The sequence below is a fragment of the Mastacembelus armatus genome, chromosome 4 (genome assembly GCF_900324485.2).
Source record: "Mastacembelus armatus chromosome 4, fMasArm1.2, whole genome shotgun sequence".
NCBI classification, from domain to species: domain Eukaryota; kingdom Metazoa; phylum Chordata; class Actinopteri; order Synbranchiformes; family Mastacembelidae; genus Mastacembelus; species Mastacembelus armatus.
The window spans coordinates 9,333,163-9,358,390 of record NC_046636.1 but is presented as its reverse complement, the minus strand read 5'-3'; the positions used below and the strand labels follow the sequence as shown (position 1 = coordinate 9,358,390).

At 38.9% G+C, this 25,228-nt stretch overlaps 2 protein-coding genes across 6 annotated transcripts in view; one reads left to right on the top strand and one right to left on the bottom strand.

The window, feature by feature from the left end:
- nr5a2 (nuclear receptor subfamily 5, group A, member 2) overlaps positions 1–18,203 on the top strand; it is a 64,621-nt gene extending 46,418 nt beyond the window's left edge. For 3 of the 4 annotated variants that reach the window (XM_026323513.2, XM_026323512.1, XM_026323514.1), the window contains one exon: positions 16,510–16,757. In XM_026323513.2, the coding sequence (XP_026179298.1) occupies positions 16,510–16,757 (248 nt within the window). Of the gene's footprint in view, positions 1–16,509 lie in introns of all 4 variants that reach the window. The other variant, XM_026323511.2, reaches the window with a different exon arrangement.
- A 520-nt stretch (positions 18,204–18,723) lies between these two features.
- The window catches only part of LOC113139889 (adhesion G-protein coupled receptor D2), an 82,598-nt gene continuing 76,093 nt past the window's right edge, over positions 18,724–25,228 (bottom strand). For both annotated transcript variants that reach the window (XM_026323508.2, XM_026323510.2), the window contains one exon: positions 18,724–20,762. In XM_026323508.2, the coding sequence (XP_026179293.1) occupies positions 20,625–20,762 (138 nt within the window). In that variant the 3' untranslated portion in view covers positions 18,724–20,624. The remainder of the gene's footprint in view (positions 20,763–25,228) is intronic.

Below are 25,228 nucleotides of genomic sequence, written 5' to 3'. Positions count from 1 at the left end.
GACCAGTGTGGGGTGGTAAATGCTCCCAGCGGAGAGAGCAGATTTGTGGACACAGCCCTAAATAATGCCTTTAGCAGGAACAAAGCCAGGGAAAAGCTGATAAAGAAGAGAATTTAGGCCCATGTTTGATTTGTGCTCTATAAGACGACAATAGTACTGGTGAACCTCTATATATGTAATATTATGTAAGGACTCCCTTATGTAAGGAAGTCAAATGGATATTTCTGTTAACTGTATAATTATATAGTGAAGGGGTTCTGTAGAACTTGTCTAGAACTCTTTAATAATGGTGCAGATTACTATTTTCATGTCAGAAAATAAACACAAAAATTTTGTAAAAAGGTAAATATCATATTAACATATGAAAGATGTTAGTTGCTGATTTGCTGGTTTTCCTCTGATAGTGAAATTGATGATTAGAATAACAAACTGAGAAAAACACATTTGATACCTGAAAATTGTTGGTTCGGTTAAAATCACAGTATTTGCTGTCAAAGAGTCTTAAATAGTGGACTAGTGAACAAAATCAGTTTAAAAAGATGATGAAATGATGTGTATTGTTGGCTGTTATTTTGATTCCAGGTCAGGAATCAGATGTCGTGTTGCCCATTTATAAGAAACCAAGACAGCCAGTGATTCAAGAGCTGCCTCAGCACTGCATTAGCTGTCTGTCAAGTGATTAGTCAGGCTCTGAGGTTGGAGTTTAGAGACACCCACCCATACTTCGATTCTGTCCTCCATTCATCAGCTTTCATCCAGCCCTGTGCATTGTCTCTTCTCTTACTGCCTTACACGTTTTCTCTTTTTTTTAAATCCATCTTTGAATGCCTCGATCTATCACAGCTCTGTACTCACATCCACCTCTGTCTACCCTCGTTCATCTGAACAGCCATCTGTCTTTTACACCTTCAGTGTTTTTTTATCTCTTACCTAAAATGTCTTAACTATAGTGATTTGAACTTCTGTTGCGTTTTCGTCTGTTCGTATTATTGTTTTCAGATGATATCTTACAGATAGTATCTTACAGGACTAGAAATCAAGTGAAACTGTGCCATGGAAACATGTTAGACATAACTCAGTGCTATTTTTATTTTTTTACATTCCTCTTTATTTAACTCACCTCTCCAGTTACCTTTTTCTTTCTGCCAGCATGGTAAAATAACAGTTGGGTACACCATTGTGGACCCACAAGGGCCGTGATTGTGGAAAGATGAACATACCAGTTTCTATATCAAAAAAAAAAAAAAAAAAAAAAACGCCAAGGATTTCTAACAGGTTCCAAGCTTGTGTTTTCAGTTTGGTTGGATTTAGATTATGTTTTAAAATATTAATATGTTAGGCCTTGACTTTTTTTTCTGCCTGTCAGACATTTTAGCCTACGTCTCTATCACCTGACTCACGGGCTGCTTCTGAACTGGTTTCTATCTTTTTTTTTTATTCTATGTTTTTCTTTAAGTCATTTGTACCTTCTTTGCCTTCTTCATGTTTCCATCTCCAGTGCTGCATATTAAGTTTATCCTTAATGCCTTTTCTGTTTCTGAAAATACATGTAAAAAGCCACAGTTTTTCAAATTCTGCATCAATCTGTACTCAACCTTGTTAACAAACTACTCAACAAACTACAGTTTTGTGGATTAGGAACTTGGAATGCATGTTGAGCTGTGGCGTTATCCTGAAGTATAAAGCATTTAATGCTATTTGAGAAATTGAGAGGTGGGCAAATGGTATTTATGTAGGTTTAACCTACAACCCTGTTTCCTACACTTCATCAAACCCACTGCTCCCTCTATGCTTACACTAGAATACGTCTCATTAGTATGTTTAGCACATGGCATGCTTTTTCTGTTTTGCGTACTGCGAGGTCAGATCTGCTGACAACAACACAAACACAGCAAACGTGATTAACCTTGATGAAAAAAGACAGGCATTATCATTCTCTCTACCTCTCCATCATACAGTATTTGTCTCGCCACACAATGAAAGGAAAGAAAACCACACATAATTCCCAGACAGGTATGTCCTAATTAAGCAACGGCCGAGACAGCACAGAATCAATGCCCTGATCCCTGGCCAGCGAGCAGGAGAGCTGGCTAATTCATGCACAGCTCTCCCTTTCCCTACATAATGCCTGGCAAATATTCATTTCCTGAAACGAACCGAATCATTTAGAATTCTGTCGAGGATTGATTAACATTAGGAGACCATGACTGTTCAATATTTACACCCATTGAGACCAATGTGGGAGTAAAATAATGGGGCAGATAACCGACACAACCCTTTATGACTTAATTAAAAGCACTACAGCAGGGGCATTTTTTCTCTTTCTGTGTTGCTTGCTGTCTGTGGGAGCCAAGCTTTCTGCTGGTCTGTAAGTCAACAGAATGGAGTTATCGTGTGTACCTTTGACCTGATCAATACACAAATAAAGTATGGTCTTACTGGAAATCTTGACTCAACACAATTTGTGACTATCTTTTCCTGGTCTCATAAGGGACCAGAAAACATCAACAATAGCCCGTAAAGCACTTATCTTATAGAATTAAGGGATCCACATACTGTATGATACACGTAAGGGAAATGTAGTATGAAATATGCTTTGTGTTTGTGTGTGTGTGTGTGTGTGTGTGTGGGTGGGTGGTTGGGTGTGGGTTTGTGTGTACAGATATGTAGCCCATGTTCTTGACAAATGTTTGTGTGTCCCACAAATTACAGAGTCAGTGAATGAGTTGGTGCAGTGACAGCAGCAATGGAAAATACAGTGGTGGTGATTGCAGTGGGACTAAGTTTATAAATGTATGTAGGCTATAAGGTTCATAAAGTGCAATCCATGTACGGAGCGACTGCAGCTAGGGCTTTTTCCTAACTCTGTTTTGAAGCCTGGTGAAGTGCTCAGCAAACATGTTGATTGAAAAGTGTACGACTTTCATCTACCTTCTAAACAAATCTTTTCACCAGCTTCCTTCAGATTTCATTCTAATACAGGAAACAAACAAAAAAGTCGCTCAAACTTTGTGCCAGACAGCCAAACCTAATCATGTTTGTATCCTGACTTTTTGTTCACTTTCATTTTCTTTCATCTCATCAGCAATAGGTGCGAGTATGCCTTAAAGCAATGAACCTAATACTTCTGCCTATTTTCTGTGATTTTAGCCAAAAAAAATCTAACATGGTGAGCAGTTGCCTTTTGATGCTGGCCACCACTTTGTAGGGAATTCCATGTAATGAGGCTGCCTAAAAGGCTTTCAGACTTTATCAAGCAATAAAAGGTCCAGGTCTGCAGCCTGTCACTATTACTTGGCAATACTGCAGACTGTTGTCATTAAGCAGTAGTTGCAATGAGTTGTGATGGTGGCAGGGATATTGAGGATTGGTGCCTCTCACCCCTAACCTGAGTCTCCCTTCAGCTTCAGTCTTATGTTGTCTGAGACAACGTATAGTTTCCTGATGGATTTCAACATTCCCCAGATTATCTCCAAAGTGTCGTTCCAATTTAAAGCTCAAGCTTGTCTTTTCTTCTCTTTATGTGTCTTATCACATTCTTACAAGGATTTATATGGTGATTATGTTGACACTGTTCTTTATCTGGTTTCAAATAGGGTCAGTTCGCAGACAGTGAACCAGCATAACTGGTTTGTAGGGGGGTTTATAACTGGGCAGACGTTAGTATTAAGCACTTACATGATAAGATAAACAAAAGCCACACTGTTGTTGTTTTTCAGATCAGGTAGATGGAAAGCGTTTTCTACTGAGTATGATATTTCAGAGTATTTACACATATTTATGGGAAATGTAATAATCTTGTAAGCCACAGAAGGAAAGAATAGACAGCCAACTTCTCACAACACTGCAGATGCTGTACAGTATATTGTATTAAATCTCCTTTTACCAAATACTTGAGAGCACAGCTTCTATGTTAATTACATTATCTATTCATCTTTAGTCTTTCAAATTCGAAACTTCAGTATGTGAATTGAATGTGATTTATTTTTTTCTTATTTAAAAAAATTAGCAAACAAAAATGGAACACTTTTTCCTCTGAACAAGCACTATCCCTATCAGTCCAATAAATCCAAAGCATAACAAAGCACGGCAACAGTGTGATACAGCAGTAGCAGATTATCTCACCATTAACCAGAACTGTTGCAAGAGGAGTAATCTCACGCTCTGAATTTCAACACCACCTACACGCAGTAAGAGTCATAATGTGCGGCCCAGCCCTGCACTCATGCCCGAGTACGGTGACGGCTGCAGGTTCCAGTAGGATTTAATGTACTTTAACTCACTAACCCAGCCACAGCAATACAGGATATATCCCTTAAACTTCTGCTCCCCTCTATCAGTTCACTGAATAACTACGCTAGCAGTAAGCACAACTAGACAAATGCTCATGTAAAAGTTTTTTTTTTTTTTTTTTTTTATAAAAGAAAAAAATCTCTTCCTCCCTGCTCCTCTCCTGCACTCCCATGTGGGGTGATTTAAGGCGGACAAGCTATGGAGAAACTCTTGCCCTCCATCTCTCCCCCTCCTTACCTCTCATTCTCCTCTCCCTTGGCCTTATTACAGGCTGTCAGTTTATTATAAAACATTAGGAAAGCAGAGGGACACTTGCAGTTACTGTCCTATCGATCGGCAGGGATAGATTCTGTGATTTAGAGTCAGCCTCTGCTCGCGCCCTCCATGTTCTTGGTCTCCTATTAAGGCACCAGCGCTTTGCTTTGGCTATTGATGTCTCAACATTAACAGTTACAAGCTGCTACAGAAAATCAATGCTCAACTTTTATTACCGGCTGCATAACGCAGAGGACCTCCTGTACTTAGCAGTCTAAAGGAGGTGTGGATGGTCTGCTCAGCACAGCCAGGGACTAGATGATCTCCAGGTGTTTTCTAAGTGATAGCTGCAGTAATATCAATCATGTGTACAGCATATGGGGGCTTTCAGGGTGAGGTGAGGGCTTTAGAGCTTATGGGGCACAGCATAGGAAGGTATAGCTCACCAAACAAATTAGCACATGCTTGCAAATATAAGCCTGCTTGGAGAGAGACTTAAAAATGAGAATACAAAACAGTCAGGAAAGTTTCTGTCTAGAATCCTGATAAGCGAAATTCCAAACCTCTGCACTTTTCCTGAATTTCTTTGACTTGCCTCCACTCAAATTTTGGAATTTCTTTGACTCACCTCCACAAAAAGTCCACGGCAGTCCACAAAAACAAACATATCGTATACCACCTATATGTCATTAAGCTAAAATAATCGATCACCTCAACCACCAGCACCGACCATCCATCATCAGCATCAGCCTCGATGTGTGTGTGTGTTGTAAAAGAGAATCTAAACCAGGTAGCATGGATCTAGAGCGGCTGAGGCCTCTCAAACATTTATGAGGGGCTACCAAGGTGCGGTACGGCAGCCCTTCTGGGACAAACAGCCCCCGGTTCTGTACTCTCAGTCCCGATCAATGGAAGCTCAAGTTCATTACGCACACTTTTCAGCCGAATGGAGGCAACTGATTTTTTTCCCCCCTCCTCGGATCGTCAAGCAGCCCACCGCTGGGGCTGTATTACACTTGCTTGTTTACGTGACTGCGCATACAGGGGAACACGGGGCAGGGAGTGTATACTGATGTGCATTTGTGTGTCTGTGTGAACAGGGGCTGCTCCCAGTGGCCAGAGCTTGAGGTTATCATTATGTACAGGTCGGTCTGCTGTAATGCTAATGCTAATGCATTCTCAGTGGCCACAGCTCGGGTCCAACCATTGCGCTATCTAGGTAGCTACTCCACTCCAATTAAAGGCTGTGGGATGTCTGTTTGGGGTAGGGAGGACAGGCCTGGGCTATCTGGGACCCTGTGGAGAACAGGCTCACATTAGCCAAGGAAAACACACTCAGAGAACAAATTGTGCATACACTGGAGCGCAGGTGCAACTCCCACTCTTGATTTGAATGATTTGTTGACTAGACATCATCTAGTTGCTGGCTGTAATTTCATGCAGCTTAAGACTTATTTACTTTTCTTCAACATCAGGTAACTTTACTGTTATTATACCTAATCTGGCTCCAAGTTATCTGTGCAATGAATTTTTAAGTTTAGTCATTGTTGATAACACTAAATATGGATGGATGGGAAATATCTAAACAGCTCTTTTAAATATTGGGATCATTTTCTTGAGCCAAAAAACATGTGTCATAAACGAAGAAAGACAGAAGACAACAGTTCTGAGCTGATTCTTGCAATTGAAAAGCCATGACGGTTTTGCTCACACTGTGGATTTACAGCATTGTTGTAAAATGAAAAACTATGTACTGTATGTGTTATGCAGTATGGCATGACAGCAGGGAAATAACAACAACAGTCGGGCACCGTATTGATCAGACTGCCTGTCTAAACCTCATTTAAACATTGCATACAAACAGCAAGCAAAGCGGTACACAACCCCCTGCACCACCACACCCCCTCCCCCATTCACACTAAGGCATCATAGAATCTAGGCCAAAGGGTGGTGGCGTGTCACTCCTTAAGTCACTAGTGATAGTCACTAGCAAAGTTGAGTCACAATATTGATGCTGTGATTGCTAATGCTGGCACACTAAGTAATTTGATAAAGTAAATTAACAGTCTTTTTCTCTTTTTTCCAAGCATATGGGCCTCCATATATAAAACCACTGAAGGTTACAGTAGAAGTAAAAATAATCCTCTGCATTCACCTACTGTCCTGATATTGCAAATTGAGCTCATTGGTATTACAGTACTGCCTGGCATGTGGATTGTCTGCCATTGTGTTTCTGAGTAAATGTGTACAGTGCAGAGGCATGTGTTTAAACTATGGTGCTGGTAAGCTATATGGTAGTCAGGTGGTGGCTATAAGATTATATGCCCTCTTCCCTTTGCTCTTTAAGCATGTGTGTGTGTGTGTGTGTCTGTGTGTGTGTGTGTGTGTGTATCTATGTCTGTACCTTTGGACAATGCAGTTACAAGATACTTCTGGCAGGGCAGAGAACAGCAGAGCTTTAAGGTGATGTGTGTGCGTGCTGTGCTGGGTGGGTGCGTAACCAGAGACAGTGATTAAACATTTTAAAGCACAGATGATCCAACAGGTGCTCTGGCTCGCTGTTTCTTGTTCACCCACCCTCTCCCTCTCCCTCTCTGTCTCTCTCTCTCTCTCAATCTCTCCCTTTCTTTCTTCATTAAGCCCTCAGCCAGTCTGTGACCCTACACCCCCACTCCTGAACCATCGTAGCTCCTTTCATGTCTCTTCGTACATGTCCTGGAGGATATTTTAAGCAAAGTCTTAAAAACGGACACAAAAGTTGACCATATTTATTCCTTGTACTGCAATTAAAAGAACAAGGTCAAGAAAAACAAGACTGTAGTGCAGTGGAAAAATCTGCTGGCAAATGTGAGAAACAAGGGTCAGTTGAAACACACTTTAGTGCCACCTGACACTGATATCCATAGCTACTGTTGGCATTACACTGTAAGCCTGTAGATTCTTACAGTGCTCAGTAATGAGAAGTTCCTGCCTGACACATACACAGTGAACTAGCAACTTTAAAATGAAACTTTTGTTTTTCACCTTCTGTGTGTGCTAATTTTACCAGCTGTTTAAACTGTACAGTGTTTTGGTAAATGGTTTGGGCACAAGCCAGTTTCTTTTCTAATTGGTTAAGTTACTACCACACAAATCTTCCAGGATCTTATTCTTACTCTAAATGATTTGTTTTTTTTTTTTTATATATAACCTTTACAGTTAGAAATCGTACCATAAGTGAAATGGACAACAAAAAAGCACATTTTGAAACAGGCCTATTTTGTCCCTCGAAATTCTTTCAGAAAAAGCTCTTAAACCACAGTGAGTGCAGAACACAAACAGGCACCCACAAATGCAGACACACTCCACAATATGTATTTTTTATTGAGCAAACATCTTTGTGGTTTATCCTTAAAATTACCAATTTCCTCCAATTTCCTTTTTATTGTGTATTTGGAAGTCATAACATTTGTAGCAGAAACATCTAGTAATACCCCATTTCTCTAAATCAAGTCCAGCTTTGACAGGCAGTGTGCAAACATGCCGTCTTACAAAAGACCTGAGGGAGATAACTGTCACTGCCGTCATTTACTTTTGCATAAATTAAACCCTATTTTCACTTAAGTTGACTCCATTTGCCTCATAACAGGGGACAGAAGTCACACAGAGAACAATGAAGCTAAAAGAAATGTGCAGAAAACAGGCAGCACACTCTTTAGTCAGCACTCTACCTGCTGGCTTCCATCATCAAATGAGAATGAAGCAAAGGAGAAGAGAGGGAGCAGGGCAGATGGGAAATGAGAGGGTGCAGGAGAGAGGACGGAGTGAGAAAGAGAGGGGTGGAAAATGACGCTATGGATTAACTGTCCTTCATGCTGAAAATATACATCCCCAGGCGCTTGGTGTTGAATTATTAATTCAAATTTGTCAGAGGAAGAATGAGAGAAATCTATTGACAGGGAGACAGGCCCTTTAATGGGCTCATTAAAGGGGAGGCTTCCCACACCAGGCACCTTCTGTACTGCTGCAGGAGTTTTCGGGGTGGTGGAAGGTTGGAGGGGGGTACTTGACCCCCCCAATGATTTCCTGTCACTTTATCATAAACAAGAAAGGTTGACATGCCCCCTACACTCCCCATACCCTCCCTCCACTGCCAAACAAAACCTGTGTGTAATTAGCCAAGGGGTACAAAAGTGCAGTGAATGTAAACGAGGTTCACACACATGCATTGATAAAGACAGAGACGGAAAGAACAGACACACATTATATGGCTCACCTGTTCTACTGTTGCTGACATGTACAAATTAGGTCGGAGGTAAAGTCTATGGAGTCTTCTCAATACAGCGATATTGATTTCTAATTCATTAATTTTTTTCTGTTTTACTACTCCGTAGATCATTTTCTCAGATTATACCAAACACGGGAACTTTTTCTCTGCATTTTTGTCCGATAGATTTGAGCTTGGCAGTCAAATCCTAGCGTCATTAGCTGCGTATGGCTACTTAACGGGGGGGTTTAACTGTTAGTACAGTCCACGCAGCATTAGAAAAGTGAGGGAGCAGGGACCTGTGGGGGCACCACACCGTCTGAGGTCGGCTCATTGAAAGGCATTTGGCCTCAGCTCCAGGGGGGGAGCAGGAGGACTAAAGGGACCACAGAGGGCTAAGCACTAGGTTCATTGCTGATTCAAGTCTCTCGGAATCCCTCTGGCAAATGGATTTTCATAATGCTGAGACAATGTGATTTTTTTTTTTCCTCCCCAGCAATATGATTATCCTAGTGAGTCTGCAGCTTGTCATAAATAAATGGCAGCAAACGGGACCAGTTAGCAAAAACATTTTAAGCTGTAGCATAGAACTAAAAAAAATAATTGATATATTTGAAATGAACTTGTGTTGTTCTGAGTTTGAAAATATAAATTTTTGCCTAGCACACTGCCATATAACTAGTGTATCCCTACTTCCAGGTTATTAGAGGGACAAGTAAGTAATTATTTATTCATCCAGAATTTTTTTAACCATATTTACTAATTTAATCTTTAAATTACCAGTTTTATGCAGCAAACAATATTGACATACACACATACATAAAACAGAACAGTACCAAATCTTGTGAATATATTTTGCTTGATAAATTAGTGTTTCATTATATGGTCATCCTTTAAAATAGATTAACTTTACACTATGAAAAAAAAAATCCTATATCAGAAAGTCTGCACTACAGCTTTTAATGCTTATTTCTACTGATATTAACCTCCATGGCTGTGCCCATCTGTTAAAACCTTCAAAGTCCATAATAACACAGCGACAGACAGGACCGATACAGAATGTAAATTTGTTTTCTCCTTCACCTCAGGATAAATCCCTACCACCTTTGAGCCAGAATAGGTAATGAGAAAAGCTTGTCTCCTTCCTGCTTGGAGCACCTTTTCTCTTGTTTATTTTATCAGACCTAAGGCACTTTCCCTTCCTCTCAATATCCCTCGACCTATCTCCATCGCCCCGCTGAGCCCGCCGACCCGTCCTTGGGCAACAGAACTGAACCAGCCGCTACCTGTTTAGCTTAAAAACAATAGCAACGTTGTCAGTGGAGGTTTAGATTTGACTTAATATATCCCCAACTGGGCCTTACCTGCTTAATTCTCTTTCATAGCTGCATGGCGTTTGGCCCCTTGAGTGGCTGAAGGGAGGGTTTGATGAGTCGGTGGGTAAATTGAGCCTTCATGCTTTATTCTGACACAATGAAAATAGCCCGTCCCCATTGGTGGCCTGTTTCAAGGAACTGTAAGACACTTGTTAGTATGCATTGTTAGCACAGAGCATATCTGGCCTCTGGACACTGGGCTCGATGTTAGCTTGAGGGCATGTAGTTACACTATGTTAGTCTATGCTGGAGAAATATGTAAAGTGCCTTAAGATGATTTATAATTATGACTTGGCACTCTGCAAATAAATTGAATTGAATTGAAACAAAGGGTCACTTTTCGTGATGAAGAGTCACTGCTCAGGGCTTAATGAGTCTTTTGTAAAATAAGCAAAAACTGACTGTACTGAGTGTAAAGGATACTTCCTGAAATACCTGCACTCCCAGAAGAAAGACACATCAATTTCAGATGCTCTATAAGTCAATATGGGACCCCACACCAAGGGGTATAGCATGTGTTATAATAAAGATATGAATATGGAGTGGTATTAACCAAATATGCTATGTTTTCTTAAATTCAACCCTCATTTGCAGTTAAACTAAATTAATTCTTGCCACATGAAAACAAAAATTACAAAAAAGGAATGTTAATGTCAACCCTAACCTAACTCATCTTATCCATAGCCTAAGGCCATCAGTGTGCTCTAACCAAAGTGCTTGTCAGATGGTTTAACAGAATCTGAAACCTCTACCTCCACACCTTTCCCACGACATAGCAATGGGGTACAGTCTGACCATTTTCTGCAGGTTTCTGACACTTGGTCTGAAGAGAAAGCAGGAAAGTCTTTCTCTCTAGCACTCTGTTTTTATGATTTACAGTATTTCTGTCACTTTTCCCATGAAAAAATAAGTGCTACACCTCCATTTTTGTGCTTCGTTCTATCTTGGCAGGTTTTTCGTTGTGATTTCTGCTAGTGTTTCTTTTTTGGTAAATTCCTGCTTTAAACCCAAACCAATCATAGTTTGACATGAGGCAATGCTGCTGTATTTTGATTAATTATCATTAAAAATGACTTTTAACTTGCTAAAACTGAAGATGGAGATAAATTCTATCAAGCCTAAGCATGCTCTTACTACACTGAGTGACAGGATAGTTATGCTTTTAGCCTTTGGTGTATTAAGTCTCAAAGAAACCCCATTAAATGTTAAGAACGATACAACTCCAGTTAACCCCAATTTTTTTTACTCGCCTTTAACGTTGAGACATCGAATCAGAGAAAGAGAATTCCCCGAATGGGACATGGAGGAAAACAAGGAAGCTGAGAGCTCCAGGGAGTAGGAAAACTTGTTTGCTAGTAAGCATAGATAGATGAGGACTGTAATACTCTGATGGGGAAGCAGAGCCTGCTGTAGAGATAAAAAAAAAAAAAACACACTTCCACATGCAATGCTGTCAGTGGAGTACTGATGGGCTCTTAGGTGAGTGTGTGTGTTTGTGTATTTCATTACTGTATGGTGGTGTGAAGTTAAAATAGGGGATCAAATATGGCATGCTGCTTTTACAACTTAAATCCCAACTTATGTATCATGAACCATTACTCATATAACAACTTACTTAAGTAATACTGTTAACCGTGTGGCCATTACCCTTTTGCCCTATGAACCATATTTGCTTTGATTGCCCTTGCTGCCCTGTCTCTGCACATACACAAACACACAGACAAGTTCTCCCATGGAACATGCACCTCTTATCATGTGGCTTATTGTTGGCAGTAAGTCCTTAGTACTTACCTGGTATGTTCAGAGTCAAAGTTTATTGGGTTCTCTTTTTTTAATGACCACGCCTCTGATTGAAGCCATGCTGTGAGGGACACGTTCAGTACGGTCTAATAAAGAGGACTTAGGCTGGACATGTGTTCGACTCCTCACGCTTCTCACTTTGAAGCACCACTGCTGTAGTAAAAAGTGTTTCTGTTTGATAGGCTCGTATAAACACCCATGAAAGTCCCTATTGGAAGAGGCAACCCACTGATTCCCGCCTATACAGGAAGTGACCAGTTTGTTTTTCACTCATGTTAAATTGGCCTAGTTTACTAACAGCACTGGACTCTATAACTGTTTATGAACCAAGGGTTTTACGTGTTGTTTTTGGACCCAGCAGGAAACACATGTTATGAAGTTTGAAAGGCAGAGTGAACTGGCAACACGTGACTTGAAAGCTTTATTGATTGTGGCATTAAAACTGCAATGGTGAGAGAATATGGTGTTATTTTTCCATATATAACTGTCAGAACAGCGTCTTGTATAAGGAAGACATGACTGCAAGTAGGTGATTTACATTGTAAATGGAAATAGTGTGATTGTGTGATTTGTCCAAAGGGACAGGTGAAATCTTGTTTTACAAGACAATGACATTTTGCTCTAACTACCTAACTCCTACCCCGATCAACAATTGTATGTGCCCAGGAGGTGGTACAGTGTAGTTGTCGACATATGCATCAATAAACACTTATGTCCATTTACAGTGATATGTTACTAGTGTATTATTAACATTTTATTAAATGCTTATGCTAATACATGTTCATACATAATACATATTGTACTAATACATATGAAATCAGGGGAATGAGGGGCTTAAGTGTTACATATATATTTAAAGGATCTATTACCAGGCATTCTTATAGTATAATGCATATCTGTGGACTTCTTCCAACCATACACAAAGCGTGAACTTTGACACCAAGTGACTTTTTTTTTTTTTTTCACACCACAGTATTTATTCTGTGAGGAATCACTAAGTTGAGTGAAAATAATGAAGTGAGTATTTGTATAAGTGAAGGTGCAGTAGCTTTAACTGCTATGTGTGTAGGTCCCTGGAGCAGGTTGATTGCAAGGGGCAGTGTGAAAACACATGCAAGCACACAGACACACTCAGAGCACAGAGCAGATCTATTCTAATTAATAAGCACAACAGTGATTTCAGGGATTCTGTAAGAGAGAGAATTAATCTGGATCTTTGTGTGTGTGTGTGTGTGTGTGTGTGTATATGTGTGCATGCATGAGTGCGTGTGTGCGTGCGTGCGTGTGTGTGTGTGTGTGTGTGTGTGTGTGTGTGTGTGTGTGTGTGTGTGTGTGTGTGTGTGTGTGTGCGCGCGATTAGGTCGCTGGCTTCAGCATGATCGCCCATCAAATGAAACAATGTATTCTGTGGGACCTGAGGGTTTCCAGTTGAGTATTCGGACGCGATGCTGCAATGAATTGCGGCTGTTTTACGTGAAAAAAAAAGTTGATAATTAGTCCCACAGTGACTGAACAATGAGATGGAGAGAGAGAGAGGCTGAGGAGGTGGGTGGGGTGGGGGCAGTGAAGGAAGAGGAGACAGCGCTTAGCACACTTAATACTCCCACCTGACATTGTCTAGGAATCATTGATCAGTTGTTTATTGTTTCTTTCCCCCTCTAACTCATTCCTGTCATGAACTCAGCTGATCAGGAAATTAGAATCAGTTAACTTGTCTGATTTGATAAGCAACGAGATTTAGAAAAAAAAAAAAATCTCAACTTGGGTTTGTTTCCTGGGTTTACATACTAGCTTTTACACAAAAGGGAATGGATATCAAACTATTGTCACTTGTGCTTTTTATTTATTTATTTATTTATTTTATCTTATTCATTTATTTTTTGCTTTTTTGGGACCCCCCGATTCATTATTTTTTCAAAAGGGACTCTGGTAATAATTAGCAATTAAAATGCTGTCTTTTTGCCTCACTTTCCACTAATTAGCTTGACAGAGACATTGGGTACTAATTCTCTGTAGTTTAGCCCCCAACATCCACAAATGCACCCATCAAGCTCCCCTCCATCGGCACACAAACACAGACAAATCTTTGTGAGAAACCACTGCAACAACTCACATGTTTATGCTGTGATCTGAGCTCACTTTGCCATATTTTTTCAGATTTAACCAAATCAAAATGAGAAAAGGCTCTAACATCCCTGAATTGATTCTGAATCAGCAAAAGATATTTGGTATCAACAATGTCTCTGCTGCAGAAACTACTTGTCTTTATTAATATTACATGATAATAAAACAGTTCCAGACTTAAGATTATTCCTATTTATATTTATATTTTTATATTCACTATACTAATTATGTTTGGACAGTGTGGGTGTCAACAAGACTATTACTTTACAGCAGAAATTCTACCAGATATAAATAAATATTTTATTCCATAAAGTAAAATATTATTAAGGATCAGGGTGTGTGTATATGCTTGTGTATTTTATTCTGAGGAATTAGTTTATGTTCTATAATTTTAATTAAAGTTTGGACACTGGATATTTGATGACTCTACTATGATGACACACACTTTAGGTCTGACTCCTCTTAGGTCAGCAGGATCTTTTGTAGACACTGATAGAGATGATACCTTGATAATAACTTCATTAATGCACACAAAACTGTTCTGCACTATTTTCATGCCTGAAGAGATGAAAGGATTTTTTTCCTTGTTGACCCGTGCAGGATGTCTAGGTTAGCTTATGTATTATAAGGCTATATGAATGCCTCTTGGAGGCGTTCCTTTGTCAGAGGCCACACCCCCTCCCCTTTTTTCTGCCCTTGTTTTTGGCCTTATTTACCTGCACCACCACCACCACCACCACCACCACCACCACCGTGTCACCTAGAGGTCAGGGTGAGCATACACACGCTACACAGCAGCTCGCACATGACACACAACAACACACAGACATACAGATTGTAATAGCATGGTAGAGTGCATCATGGATGGAAGTGCCTTGAAGGACCTGCTTCTCATTCTCTAGACCTCATTAGCTGCTGATTTATCTCCCCCTCCTTTCTCCTAATAGGGTAGGTGGATGGGGTGCTTGTGTGTGTCAAAGACTGTATGTGTGTGGTGGTGGTGGTGGTGGTGATGGTGGTGGGCGGAGGGGGGCAGTGGTTACACTATTTAAGAGAGAAATAAATATTATGTGTATTTCCATAGATTAGCAGCCGTGTAAGAAATTCAGTGGGAAACGTGTGTGTGCCTGTGTCCTGGTTCGAATGTGTCAGACACAGGGCCTCTGTCATTTCACATTAGCCCACTGTTGACCTGGGGTCAAACAGATTAATAAATGATCACACATACACGCACACACACACATACACAGCTTCAATCTGATTAAATATTCTTCAGCCCTGCACTTCATAATCATGACAAGTGCACACAGCGCTCTGCTACGCCATTATCCATTTAGCAAATTTTGTCTTGTCTTGCAATAATCTGCACAAATCCCCAGTGAGCTTATTATTGTCAAGGATAGTGCTTATAGCTGCACAGATAGCTAGGACTGGGGAAAGATGCAAAATCTATTTTGTGCAAGAAATTAATAGTGAAAAACAGACTTTGCAACAGGATGAATTCCTGCATTTTTATTGTACTCCCAATAAAAATGCCAAGTCGTCACTGTCTTTTATGAGGCTGATGCTTTAAAAAACATTATCTAAAGAGTTTTTCAGTAAGTATAACATCACATTCTGTTTTGTTATGATAAAAAAGTACGGTGAGCACATTAGGTTAAGGAGCAAGTCTGGCACTAATATGACTGTAACTCTGCCCTACATAATTTATGGCCTCCTGGGGAATGAGTCTCTCAGGAGGGAGAACCTTTTTTGCCTTTACCTGATTCCTTCTCAGTCTCAAGAGACAAGAGAAAGGAAAGCAGAGGGAGGGATATTTCACCATGTGATGCATTTTGAAGTCCTCTTTTAAGTAAAATGAGCCACAGTCAACTTGTAATACTGTCCCCTGATAAATGAGAATACTACTGGTAATTACTTTCTGTGACATGACTAATACTGTGATACCATAAAGGAGCCTTCTATTAAATTCTAGTGTATGCTTTATTATAATATCCTTGTAATTTGTCATGACATTAAGACTTAACGTGATGATCTTTGGTTTGTTAGCTACAGTAGTGGTTAAGTTAACAACATAGCTGGTGTTAAACCCTTCAACATGTTGTCATCTGCCACTAGCAGGCCCAATAGACAGTGGCAAATTAAATGCAGCTGCACTAACTGTTGCTTCACTTCTCTAGTGATGGACTAGTTTTACCTTCCAATTGCAATGTTATGTTTCAGTTCCATGTCTAATTAATAATAAGGGTCGCCCCCAGAAAATCTTTAAACAAAAAAAAAAGAGAGCAAACCAAAAATCTTGTGTGAGAACTGAGGGCATCTGTTTGCCCCACTGTTTAGGCCTTTCATTCAACTACCATCATGTTTCTCCACATTCTCCAACTTATCTTACTTTTCCCTTCATTTCTTCTGTAGATGTCAAGAACCTGGAAAACTTCCACCTGGTAGAAAGCGTCCAGGAGCAGGTCAATGCAGCACTGCTGGACTACGTTATGTGTAACTACCCACAGCAAACAGACAAGTTTGGCCAGCTGCTCCTCCGGCTGCCCGAGATCCGAGCCATCAGCCTACAGGCCGAAGAGTACCTTTACTACAAGCATCTGAACGGCGATGTACCCTGCAACAACCTGCTCATTGAAATGCTACATGCCAAGAGAGCTTAGAAGGGGACTGCGCTACCCATATGTCATCCGTGTGGACATCTTGAGAGTTTTGTTGCAGTCCAAAACCTCCAAATAAAATGTTTTCACCAAATTGAACGTCCAGCTTGGACTTGACTGTGAGATGACCTGGAAGATGGAAAGCAGAGAGTGCTGGCAACTTGGGGTTTATACTGAACTCATTTTGGTTTTCAAATTAAACCTGAAGCACAGACAGACTTGGACTAACATACATGCACAGAGACCGATAATGTGCAGAAAAAGATCATATGGATCTCTTTATTCTAAAAAAAAAAAAAAAAAAAAAAAAAAAAATTTAAAAAAAAATCTGAAAAAGAGCCACTTCTCCTCAACCACACAAGAAAAGACAATATTTAAAGGAAAAAAGAAAGAAAACACTTGAAACACTGCATTTGATACAACAAGATGTTAACTAATTGTCTGCATGAGTACAGACCGCCAAGCCTGTGTCTCAAAGAACTAATAAGCATTGAGTGTTTTACTGCTGGTAACACTGAGATACTTTTTGTGTTGAGAAAGAAAGTGGACAACTGATCAGACAACTTTTTGACTAGAGCGGTGTCGGATTTTGGTGAGTGGTCCTCTGCCGTGTTTTCTGTAAAGCCAGCTATTAGCTGTCATTGGTACTGTAAAGACAAAAGGACAGGCCATCTACTGGGCCTAAGACTCTTAACTATCATCGCATCCGTTTTTTGAACTCAAACATGATGCCTGCCATGGCAGCTGGATCCAACTGAAAAGGGAGAACTGTTTGAAAGAAAAGGTCTAAAGCATTCTTTAATGAACAAAACAATAGATAGGCCAATAAGAAAAAATAAGATGTTTTTTTTTTCTCTTGTAATGGAAGTCATATGCTCCTCATGGTCACCGTGTGGTTCCCCCTTTCTTATTCCATCTCCCCAAAACATCTTAAACTATGTACCTCAGAAAGACCAGTGTTAAATAAATAAATAAATTCAATTAATGTCAGCTGAAACAATTGTATTTATAGTCCTTTTTCCTGCAAAAACACCTTCCCTTGTCATCTTTCATTAAAACTGGAACAAAACAAAGTGTGATTCTGAAGACAGAAAATGATCAACCCTGCCTCTGTCCGGAAAGACCAAAGCCCGCTGCAGAACAGAAGGAAATGACGAAAATCTTAATAATCAGTATTATAAGAGAAAAAAAAAAAAGATTTGTGATGTCACAGTTATGTGAGTCTTGCCTTATTTCATTACCATGCTAGCTAACCGTGCAGATGTGAATGAAAATATGTACAAATATATATATAAAGTATTAATGTTGTAAAAAAAAAAAAAAAAAAGATTTAAAAAGAATGATTCAACAGGTGTTTACATTCATGTGGTCATATGGGAGAGAACTGTGATGAAGCATAAATTGCAAAGCAATGATTTCCTAAAAAATTGAAATCAACTAAATGAAAAACAAAAAAATCCCTCTGGTTTGCTTTTTTTTGATGTGTGTACAGTGTTTTATTTTTTATTTGAGCAGTAATTAAATTATGTCGTGAGACACTAAAATCAAAACGGAATTACACTTTAAAAAATTCATTTCTCTGTTTGCTGCCATTCAAATATTTGTTTCTTAAGCATTGCTGTATAAGGCTTCCATTTCACTTTGAATCTTTTTTTGTAGACCTTTTTTACAGTGCTTTTACCTTGATGTACAGTATGTCACTGGTTAAGCTTAATAATGAAGATAATTTATTGCATCTCTGGGTTTCCATCTTTGTGTTACATGACATGAGGTGTCTGCGCCAGAATAAATTTGTTTACTGTAGCATGTTCCTGTTTTGTTTTCATAAGTAGTCCTCAGCTGCAGGTCTGGAGCAAAAAATAATGGGCTTTAAAAAAAAAACAGTACACCACATTTTTTTTGTCTTTTAAGTGTTTATTCAAGTCTGTACATTTAAATAATTACTGTATTTATGTGCGTAGGTGTGAAAGATGTTTATGCCACATACGTTTCTCTCGCTGAATGCTGACCGGCGTCATTTTTCTGTCCAGTTTGCTCTAATACCAAAGACTGCATCGTTTCCTCCTGTGAACTGTGACTTCTAGTATTGTGTCCAAAATGAACAAAACTGGCTTCTTTTTTTTAGTTTTTCTTACATTGCAGCTTTTTCTCATGTGGAGCTCTTCTCATGTACAGTAGTCGTTACAATCTTTTCCAAAATGTCCCAGTACTTGCCTCCCACGAAACCAGTGGTGTTTGTTTACTTTTTGATATTTTATTCTATCACAAAATGATCAAAAGTCATTCAGTGTCATGTTTAATGTGCAGAAAAGTCACTGAAATCTCAATGCCGGTAAGTCAGTTCTGATATTCTCATAAATTGATCAGAAAATCTTTTATCAATCCCTCTCTCTCTGTGTTTAGGCTCTGCAGCTGCCTGGGACGTTCTACATAAATACAGACTTTCTTTAACATACATACATACAGGTGAACTCCATACCACATGGAGCCAATACAATTACTAATGCGATCTCTGCATTAGTTCTTCTTTTCACTGCATTTTTTTTATAACACTGATAAAGTCCGGCTCCACCTGCGAGATGAGTTTGTTTGGAGATAACTTTTATTAAAAGCTGGAAGAAACAGTTTTCTGTCATATCAGTGATCAGACGTTACAGGGAATGGTCTGAAATGAAACAGAGTTTTATACAGGATACATGCTTTAACAATGACTCAAACAATGGTTACCTTTCTGCATTCACATGCTCATATACACTGTCAACACCTGGATACACAATGCTCAATATACAAACACTACTATCCTTTTTGCTTGTCTATGACCTTTGACCTTCTGCTGACATTCTGACTGCCCCATCACATTTTTACCTGGTCCTGAGAGTGCCCATCTGAGGCATATGTTTTCCTCATATTTCAATAAATAATGATTATGCTTATAACAGTGGGTTCTCTCTTCCTCTGCACATTAACGTGTATTTTTTTGAGGGGACATTATAAACACATCCAAACATCCCTCATGTAACATTATAATAGCAGCGTAAGAGATTCATTCTCAACAGATATGCAAATTTTAGAAACATTCAATGGAGAAACAATTCAGTTCCTGTTGATGGAGGCATGTAGAGGCAAGACGATATAAACTGCATAGAGGATTCTAACTCTAGGGTACATTTAATTCAGATTTTCTTCATGCTACTCCGGCCTTTAGTTCACAGTAGGGATTTCTAACAGGTAGGACAAAGGGTAGCTGCATTTTTGATTGATCTCTGAACACATGCCTTCTTTGGAACATTGACAGTGTTGAGAAATCAGATGAGATGCTCAATTATAGCAATCAGCTGTTAATATCCATGTCATTCTGGCCTTTATTGACTACTTTTAACAGTACAGTCACATTGAAGGAGAGAGGGGGACGATGTCAGATAAAAGTATCTTGCTGAATTGAACCAGGGATGCAGTTTTGTAATATGTATCTCAGACTAACACGTCACAAGGACGCCCTGTTACTTGCAGTACTACTGCACAATTTACAGGATATATATTTATAACACTTTCACAAACAAATGTACAATAAGAAAAGCCATAGAAGACAATACATGTAAAACATAAAAAGTTACCAAATGCAAGAAAGAATGGTAATTTAGTTTACATTGCTATTCTTCACATCTTAAAGTAAATGTTAAATACAGAATGAGTCCTGACATTTTTTCCAACAAACCAGTATTAAGGAATGTAATAGTCAGGCAAACAAACCTACTATCCCTTTCTACAATTAACGTAGGTGACAGAAAATTAACAAAACGTTTTTAATAGTAAAAAGAAAAAAAAAAAGTAATCACAATATGAAACTAAAATCAAAACATACCAGCCAGGTCAGTCTACGTAAACGAGGCCGTAGCTTTTCTGAGGTGCAGGGCTGCGAGGGAAACAGGAAGCTGCAAACTCCAGCTCCATGGGAACATGAAGACTACAACCAGTCGGCAAGGCATCTACCTCAAAGGGGGGAGGATCCTGGATAGGACAAGGAGATGGGTAAATAGGGAGTGTCAAGTCATCATTTTAGGCAAACAATGCTTATTTATGCTGCATTATCACATGAATAAGGTGACACAACACACTGGTAGGTACATCCCATCCTGTTCTCTTCAAAAATGTAAGTAGTTAAATTCCAATTTAATGACTTCAAAAAAAGTTCTTCAGGTTACCTCTTTTTTTTAAATTTTCTTTGTGATTCAGTAAGTTTTTTTCTGATTAATGTTACTAGCTGTCTTACTGTAGTGTATCCCACTGACCTTTACTACTTTTGACTCTTGTCTGAATACTGCTTGCATCTGAAAAAAAAAACCTTGTTCTCAAGCTGCTTTTGTGTCAATATTTGAAACAAAATCATATTCAATCATGAATGGATGAAAGAGCAAATAATTCCCAATAATTACATAGTATGTCTTAATTAATATCTTACAACTGAAAACTATTTAGTATCAAAAGCAATGAAAATTTAAAAAGCAGCTCTGTTTCACGTGTCTCAACTTTTGACTCCACTCATCCCACAACCTTCAACAGCGGAAATGTTGGTGTTCATACAAAAATCAGCCTCTATTATTTATTGAAACCTACTTCTGTTATTACAAAGTGATTTTTGGCACAAAGTAGTAGAATAATCTAAAGGCTTTTACTTTTTTTTTTTACTTTTTTTAGCAAACTAGTTTTGCACAAATACGCACAAGCTATTGAAGGATCATTATTATTATTTTTTGTTTAATATTACTCAAGACATGACATTCAGTAAGTCTGCTCAGATGTCAAACTACACACATAGCCATATTTCCTTTATACAACCCACACTGCAACTCACACCCTGTAACTCATGACCAGCCTCTCCCTGCAGCTCTCAGGTACATCCATTTCTTCTCACATTGTGTTTAAAACCATACATACATTGCTTCTCAAATAAAGAAATTGTCTATTTCATCATTACATTAAATATGGTGATTATAGTAGTATACACCCCTAAACAGAAACAATGACAATTTAGAAAAAAATCCTGTCATTGTTTCTGTGAACCATTATGTACACTATGCGGCTATAACTTTTATACATTTTTATAATTTTCAGTCAAAAATACAGAATCCATAAATGATACAAAAGAAAAAAATAACCTGTTGGATGAGCGTAATAAAATTATGGAAAGAATGTCCACCTAAATCAGTTTTGCCAAACTTCTTCCATATTGTAACTGCAACATATTGCAGGTTATTTTTTTGAGTGTAGTCAACAGCTTTTCAAGTGGCTTTTGTAAATGCAATTAAATTCTTAACTTTTGACAGTCTTCTGTTCTTTTTCAGTTTTGTTTTTCATGAAGCAAATAAAATTAGGGACCATTCAGCTGCTAAGGCCATGATGATAATGTTAGCAGTGCTCTGGTGCAACATTAAAGATGCTGGTCACAGCCAGGCAAGCAGCCAGCTTCATCCCTGGCGCACAGCATCACAATCCTGACTTGGAGCTTGGCTTACAGTGCCTGGCCTCCTGTCTGTAAATGTGTTAAACCTGCTTTCACTCGGCCAGAATTTGTATAAATAATGTATATACATTTATCCACAGACTCTAACAAGTGCAGCCTCAGGTGAAAATACTCAGAAATGCATGCTATGCGCATCCCTGAAGGTGGACATCAGCTCCAAACCAACCAACTCAAAAGATAACCACACAGAGAGCAAAAAAAGGAAAAAAAACCCACAAATGAATAACTTGCCAAAAGCAACATAAACACACATACAGACAGGTTTTCACACACACACACACACACACACACACACACACACACACATACACACAGTAGTGCTGTCAGTTTCTAAACTAGTTTTCCTTTCTGTAACACAAACAGCCCCAAGTTGTGTCATCCAGTGTTATGTGAAGCTTTTAAACTCTGGAACCACATCACTCGTGTTTACTGAGATGCGCTTGTACATTTCCCCTGCATTGTCAAAGCAAAGTCAAAGACAAAGAGACTGAGGGCAAAAGAAAGAAAGAAAGAAAAAAAACAAAAGCTTTTGGAAGCATTCCAAGATTGCAGGAAAAGGTATAAGTGAATACTGGAATATGTCAGTTTGGTATTCATTCCAGTTTCATGGAGGCCTGAAGGCTCAAGACGCCTGAGCAAAGCACATATAGTGGCAAAACAGGTCTTTGGTGGATTAATCAGCGAAGACAATCGACCACACCAATCAGTGACTTTATAATACATAATGTGTGGAGACATCATTACTGCATATGGAGTCTTAATTTAAGTATAATTAAAACTTTTTTCTAGGTAACCCACAGTAAATAATGCAAGACTGCACTCTGATTATGGGCTCAGTTATTGTAGGTCATGAAGTTAAAGGCAACGATGGATAAAATCAATTTGCATGCAATGAACACCAAACCTCCTTATATTGTTGCTGAGTCAGTGTCTAGAAATTACTGCTGGTACAGTAGCTCGGTCAGTTCTGGAAAAGTAAAATAAATTTGATCTTGACACTGAGAATTTATAGCATTTAAGTTAAGTTTAAGTTATTTCTGCACATTTTTTACCTTGTTTTTATCAGAAGGTGTACAGTGGATGGAACTTTTAAAACAATCCCTGTCTAGTGCTTGTGTGTGGTTTGTCCATTCTGAGCTACTGCAGAAACATGTTTGTACAACATGGCTGCCTCTGTGAAAGGAGACCCGCTCCCTTCGTAGATTTGAAAAGTGCAGTCTTAGATTAAGAAAATGCAATAGTTCGTATTTTGCAGTGATTACACACTAATGACAATATATTTATGAATAATATGTTCCCTTTCTGGTAAGAAATTGCTCTAAATGTTACACATTGAACCTTTAAATTTAGTTAATTAAATTGACTTTCACTTGTTTTTTTTTCACATAGCTTATGTATATATAATGTAATTGTATTCATGAATAAAATGGTTTATTTATCTGCTATCTGAGTGTATCCACTGGGGTAGGCCTACAGAGGTAAAACCGGGAGGATAAAAAGAAACAGCACAAGTCTTCAGAGAAGCAATTAGCCAACTTTCTAATCACTTAGACCAAACAGCGACTGGGGGACCCATTGTTTGGCAGCCTGATGGACAAATTTTAAAAATGTAAAGATCAAATTAATAGGCAAGCATTGTTAATGGGAACACTCACTATTGTTATGCAAGAGCCTTACTGTGGCATGCAAAACAAATACACTAAGGTTTGGAGATGGAATGGTTCGAAGGCCGCTGCCGTTTCATTTCAAAGCATGCATTATACATCATTGTGCATAAAGAGAAAGCCTACAGCATTATGATGTTTTTTTTCCATGATGATTATGCTTTATTAGTCATTAAAAAGAGAGCGAGAGAGGGAGAAAAAAATACAACTTTTAAGCACCTGAACCTCGCTGCCAGCATTCCATTAATTGCCTGCACAATGGGGAGAGCCTTTCGAGATTTTTCAATTTCAAAAAATGAGGAGCATGCATTCAGTCGTGCTCATGTTATACTGGCACTTAAATCCTACAGAGCTTACATAAAAAAGGACTCAAGGTTGCATCCGATTGAAAGCCTCCAACTACAGCCACTTCAGAAATCCATTTAGCAAGCGGGAGGTTAGAACATCTAATTCAAACAGAGTCGCCCTGTTAAAACGGTTGTACCAATGTCTTTTGAAAACACACACACAAACACACACTTTCAGGTACACACGTTTCTCCTGTATTTGCTTGGCTCCATTGTAAGAAAGATTAACCTGGCACACACGGAGACAAGACACAAATAATTAATCTTGCTAGACCTCAGCCAAGTGGCGAAGGTGAATGCTTGACTGCATGTGGAATCTTGACCTTTGCTTCAACAATGCCAAAAAGAGCGCTCTATGGGTGCAACAAAGAAAGAGGTCTGAGGTGTCTGTAATAACACGACAACCTGAATGTCACTAATGTCACAACAGCTGCAGTCCTAGGTAAAAAGAATGTTTTCCTATAAAACAAAAAACAAAAGAATAATTACATTTTTATTTTAACCTCAAAGCAAACAATAAAAATGTTGAAGCAATAGATTCAAATAAGAATGGAAGAGAAATTGGTAGCTACAAAAAGTGATTTTTTATTGTCTGAGGACCTGATAGCAGATTTTTGCAGTGGGAATGTTTGACCCCGACATGCTATTACAGTCCTTCAGGTATTGTCATTAAAATATTATTCATTTTAGTCACTGGACAACTGCTTATTCTTTTTGTTAAAGGTAGGGTAAGTGATTTCCTTCTTTAACAGTGGAAGAACTATAACCCAAATTAATATTGATGTGGCTTTTGAACAATGACCACAACTGAGAGAGCAAAAGCGGCTGAAAAGTGATGCCATGGTGGCTACATTTTTGCCAGACAGGTAATTATCAGTTTTGTTTTGTTTGGAGTGGATTTGTTATTTTCCTGAAATCTCTAACATTAGCCAACATAACTGT